At 40.0% G+C, this 6,000-nt stretch overlaps 1 protein-coding gene across 1 annotated transcript; it reads right to left on the bottom strand.

Moving 5' to 3' along the window:
• Positions 1–4,454: 4,454 nt before the first annotated feature.
• Positions 4,455–5,441, bottom strand: LOC101113268 (olfactory receptor 2D3). The gene has a single exon (XM_012095878.4). It carries the CDS (start codon positions 5,397–5,399, stop codon positions 4,455–4,457), a length of 945 nt encoding a protein of 314 aa, XP_011951268.2. The 5' UTR covers positions 5,400–5,441.
• Between the last annotated feature and the right edge of the window lie 559 nt (positions 5,442–6,000).

Here is a 6,000-nt window from a genome sequence, read left to right on the forward strand (position 1 = left end):
CTGGTGGTGGGCTGCCATCTATGGGGTCGCAAAACTGAAGTGACTTAGCAGCAGCAGCAGTGACTGCAGCCATGAAATTAAAAGATGCTTAGTCCTTGGAAGGAAAGTTATGATCAGCCTAGACAGCATTTTAAAAAGCAGAGACATTACTTTGCCAACAAAGGTCCATCTAGTCAAGGCTATAGTTTTACAGTAGTCATGTATGGATATAAGAGTTGGAGTATAAAGAAAGCTGAGTGCTGAAGAATTGATGCTTTTGAACTGTGGTGTTGGAGAAGACTCTTGAGAGTCCCTTGGACAGCAAGAAGATCCAACCAGTCCATCCTAGAGGAAATCAGTTCTGAATATTCATTGGAAAGACTGATGCTGAAGCTGAAACTCCAATACTTTGGCCACTTGATGTGAAGAACTGACTCATTTGAAAAGACCCTGGTGCTGGGAATGATTGAAGATGGGAGAAGGGGATGACCGAGGATGAAATGGTTGGATGGCATCACCGACTCGATGGACATGAATTTGAGTAGGCTCTGGGAGTTGGTGATGGACAGGGAAGCCTGGCATGCTACACAGTCCATGGGGTCCCAGAGTTAGGCATGACTGAGCAACTGAACTGAGCTGGTAGTACAATGAATTCCCAGATACCTCCCCATAAACTTTTCCCATTATTGACCTTGTTTTTGTTCAGTTGCTTAGTTGTGTCTGGCTGTTTGTGACCCATGGACTTCAGCAGCATGCCAGGCTATCCTGGTTTTCACTATCTCCCAGAGTTTGCTCAAACTTGTGTCCATTGAGTCAGTGATGCCATCCAACCATCTCATCCTCCTTCACCCCCTTCTCCCCCTGCCCTCAATCTTTCCCAGCCATCAGGGTCTTTTCCAATGAATTGGCCCTTCACATCAGGTGGCCAAATTATTGGAGCTTCAACTTCAGCATTAGTCCTTCTTATGAATATTCAGGTCTGATTTCCTTGCAGATTGACTGGTTGGATCTCCTTGCTGTCCAAGGGACTCTCAAGAGTCTTCTCTAGCACCACAGTATGGAAGCATCAATTTTTTGGTGCTCAGCCTTCTTTATGGTCCAACTCTCACATCCGTACATGACTGCTGGAAAAAAACATTACTTTAACTATATGGATCTTTGTCAGCAAGGTGATGTCTCTGCTTTTTTATATGCTGTCTAGGTTTGTCATTGCTTTTCTTCCAAGGATCAAGAGTCTTTTAATTTCATGGCTTCAGTCACTATCCACAGTCCATTGTTATTATTTACATTATTATGGCACATCTACTACAATTAAGAATATAAGAATGATACCTTATTATTAACTAAACTTTACACTTTGCTTGGATTTCCTTTTGTTTTTATCCTTATTTTCTGATCCAGGATTCTACTCAGGATACCATATTACATTAAGTTGTCATATCTCCTTGGGCTCCTCCTGGCTGTTACAGTTTTTCAGATTTGTTTTTGAGGGCGTTTATAGTTTTGATGAGTAAAGGTTATACATTTTACAGGAAGCCCATGTATGAGAATGTGATAATTTTCTCCTGATGAGACTGAGGTTATGGGTTTGGAGATCTTCCGATCATAAAGTGCTGTTTCCATCACATCATCTCAAGGGAACATACTTTCAACAGGATTTAACACTATTTATGTTAACCTTGATCACTTGGTTGAGGTTGTGTTGTCAGCAATTTCTTTTTCTCTACCAGCGGTGGTAACCCACTCCAGTATTGCCTGGAAAATCCCATGGATGGAGAAGCCTGGTAGGCTACAGTCCATGGGGTCGCAAAGAGTCGGACACGACTGAGCGACTTCACTTTCACTTTTCAGAGGAAGCCGCAATATTCCAATTTCCAGGTTCAGCGAATTGCTGCGCCAGCCTGAAGACGGTATTGACTGTGTAAACTGCGCCTCCTAGTGCTGAATGGCAGTAATATCCTCAGCTGACCTGTGCGTGCATGCGTGCGTGCAGTTACCAGTCGTGTCTGACTGACTCTCTGTGACCCTGTGGACTGTAGCCCACCAGGCTCCTCTGTGCATGGGATTCTGACCCATTCTGTGATAAATGAATTAGACCTGTGCTTCTGGCTGAAGATAGGAATTAATATTATTCAGTAATTTTTCTTTTTAGCTTAAATCATACATAGTCAGTTTCTGTTACTTGCAACTAAAAACCCTGACTGATACATCTTTATTATAATTCTTTAGAAGCTTCTTGGTCCTTTATCCCCATCTCCCTCCATAGCAGGAGAGGTAGTAGTTTTCATTGGTAATGTGAAAAAGCCCCACAGACATCTATTTGAATGGGATGGAGATGATTCTCTCTGAGCTTTAGTTATCCATTGCTGCATAACAAGCCATCTCAAGACTTAGTGCCTTAAAGCAGCAGTCATTTTATTTGCTCAGGATTCTGCGGTTTCACAATTTGGAAAGTGGAGATGACAACTATTGGCAATGACAATATTTAAGATATGACCACGGTTGAAATCATTGAAGGAATGAAGATCAAAGAATTATGAGAATGCAAAGTATCTGAATATTTAATTCTGTGTGAAAATTAAAGTAACCAAGAGCTTTTAAAAGAGCAGTGTGTTAGGGAAAGTGGCAGTGAGTAAGGGGTTAAAGTCTGAAGGAAAAGGGAAGGGGCCTAGAAATGTTAAAAAAATAAAAGAAAGAAAAAGGAAAATTAAAAGTCCACAATCCCACTCTCACAGTCATATCTTATTTCTTCCTTCGCCTTCATGGCGAAACTTCTCCAAATTAGTGTCTGCATTTTCTGCATACATTTTCTGTTTTTTTTCTTTTTTCTCCAGTTACTGAATTAGATTTCATCTGGATCATCACTGGCAGCCAAGTTACAAACTTCAATTATTAATTTTTTGTCCTCTTCTATATCACCTCAATTATCACAAGCTTGAATAGGGTTTTTCTCTGATCCTTACTCTCCAGTTAAGAGTTTGTCTATTCTAGTAATTTTAAAAGGAAAGTGACAAATGCAAACATGTGTATGAAAACACATTATGTGTCAGTCATTTCTTTGGGTGTATTGCACACACTCAGAGTTGGATAACATAAAATGAAATAAGAGCTCAATAAATGGTTTTAAAATGATTTCGTGGATACATGAATGAAAGAAATAAGAACTTTAGGTACTAGATATCTCCTCAATGGGGAGATATTCTACTGCAAAATCAATCTGAGGCATGTTGTTCCTGACCCATGTTTATGGTAACTGTGGAATGGTTACCATGGAAACTCCTCTAAATGTGTAACTGACTAAAGTTTGGGTAAAAGAGCCAAGCAGTTGTCAGCCAGTTTATTTGGATTAAGATTTCATGAGAACCTGAAGTGAACTCCAGAATTGACCATTCTAGAGACGATGAGCCACGGTGAGATGTAGTTAAAGACAGCTAAGCTTATGGAGGTACCAGCCTAGAGTTGGTAAACTCCAATTTCTAAAATTGTATTTTACTTTCAGAAGAGATATTCATTGGGTAACTTGGGATCATTTAAAGGAAGATGATCCGAATGAATATAGGGTACCAAAGAATATTAGATAAAGGAATTTTAAAAGAACAAGTGGGTGATTGGCTGTGAGAAATGAATTTGGGTAGATGTAGAAATTGACTTCAGTGAGTTTTAGTATAGAAGGATAATGAAAAATTATTTTAGGAGTAAAAGTAGTGAGAGTTGGTTGAAAATATGGGAAAACTGAAGGAAGATCTTTCTAATAGTAAAAAACTGTCTATATATGAAAGGGAATGATCCCAGAGCATACGGAGCTAGCTAGCTATATCATTCTTGTTTAGACAGATGATGTACAAGTAATAGAAATATTATAGAGTAGTTTAAGCCTCAGACATATGTTTGGATTAGATGACTATATTCCCTTTTAACTCTGATAATCTGTGGTTGATGAACTTTGGGGTGATGAAATAAATTTTCTGGAGCTTTCAGAAAAGAACATCATGAGCTAGGAAGTAGTGATGCCTCTGGAACCTTTTTGCAACTGGAATGCTCTGGGCCGTGAATGATCCCAGTATTAAAGACTCTTCCAAACATGTTGATTGTTTTGATCAGATTATTCCTAGGTTTGTATGACTGGGACATCCAAACTTGAAATGTCTTTGATGTTAAAATAATGTATTCGACTCATGTTAGATATTATCTCAGGATAATCCAGTTTAAACCTTGTAGATTCAATAGTGACTATGCTTCAAACACGTCCATGTTAACTGAATTAACCAAAAGCACCTTCAAAATAGCACTTAATCCTTTTCATAATCAAGAAGTAACCTAACTTTTCATCCTTTATTTCTTCCCTTTGTTTATAGGCACAGTTTCTGAAATGTGTCCCTTACTTTTATCCTTCTTCCTGAAATGACCTAATTCATAACTGCTGATTGTTCTTCTTTTAAGGATGTTACCATGTCTCCAAAAGTCAAACCTAAAGGTCACTGTCTCTGAGAAAAGGACTTTCTTCCAGCCAGTTTCCTGAGAGCTCCTTTGACATCCTTGTTTCTCAGGCTATAAATTATGGGATTCAACATTAGAGTCACCACCGTATAGAACACAGATATCATTTTATCCCGCTCTTTTATGGTCTTGGAATTTGGCCGCATGTAGGTGAATATTCCTGATCCATAGAAGAGGACAACAACAATGAGGTGGGAGCCACAGGTAGAAAAAGCCTTGAGCCGCCCCTCCCCAGCCTGCATCTGGATCACAGTGGAGATGATATTCCAGTAGGAGACCAGGATCAGGGAGACAGGAGCTAGGAGGATGACCACACCCATTGCAAAAATGGCCATTTCTGTTCTGTAAGTATCTGCTGAAGCCAGCTTCAGGAGGGCAGGGGGTTCACAAAAGTAGTGATTGATGATGTTCTGTCCTTGATAAGGAAGTTGGAAAGTAAAGGTGGTGTCTACCAGAGACACTACTGCACCACTGGCCCAGGACCCTATGGCCAACCGGAGACACACTTGTGGGGTCATGATGGTGGAGTAGTGCAGGGGCTTGCAGACCGCCACATACCGGTCATAGGACATCACTGCCAGAAGTGCACATTCTGTGCACCCAACCAGAAGGAAGACAATGACCTGTGTCATACACCCCACAAAAGAAATAGTTTTATTCTTCACCAGGAAGTGGACCAACACTTGAGGGACAATGCTAGTAGAGAAACAGAGATCTGCAAAAGAGAGGTTTCTAAGAAAAAAGTACATGGGGGTGTGAAATCGAGAATCCATGAAGATGAGAATGATGATAAGCAGGTTTCCAAGCACAGTTAACAGATAAATGATGAGAAAAAGAATGAACAGCAGGATCTGGATCTGTGAGTCCTGTGAAAGGCCAAGGAAGATAAAGTCTGCCACAAAAGTGTGGTTATCTTCTCCCATTGAGGTTTATGCTTGTTTCTCTGTTTGGCACAAACAAAAATAACAAACTTTGGGTTTATGATATTGGGCTTCCTGGGTAGCTCAGTGGTAAAGAATCTGCCTGCCATGCAGGAGACACAGTTTCAATACCTGGGTGGGGAAGATGCTCTGGAGAAGGAAATGGTAACCTACCCCTTTCCTGCCTGGGAAATCCCATGGACAGAAAGAGCCTGACAGGCTATTATCCATGAGGTTGCAAAGAGCTGGACTGACTTAAAACAACAACCTGTAGAAGAGGCTCATTTAAAGCTCAGTTTAAAAACCTAATTGGTTATTTCTAGCTTTCTGCTATCCAACTTGTTCTAATTGATACTAAGTAGAATATTTTATTCTTATTAGTTGGCTATAATTTAAATTCACTTTATTTTTTTCCCCAAATCTCCCTCCCCAGTACCACTTATTTACAGATAAAATACGATGTTGTTAAAACCTTCTTGGGTTTTGTATGTTCTGATATGAGGGTATTAAAGTTCATGTGAACTTTACTAAATGGCTATACACAGATTGTTAGGAAATGACTGTGTAGACTGTTACGATTATCACCGTGTGTAACAAATGTGCC

This window comes from Ovis aries, chromosome 15, assembly GCF_016772045.2.
Source record: "Ovis aries strain OAR_USU_Benz2616 breed Rambouillet chromosome 15, ARS-UI_Ramb_v3.0, whole genome shotgun sequence".
Classification (NCBI taxonomy): Eukaryota; Metazoa; Chordata; class Mammalia; order Artiodactyla; family Bovidae; genus Ovis; species Ovis aries.

Coding starts and splice junctions, on each gene's coding strand:
- LOC101113268 (XM_012095878.4), bottom strand. CDS start 5,399: ATGGGAGAAGATAACCACACTTTTGTGGCAGACTTTATCTTCCTTGGC.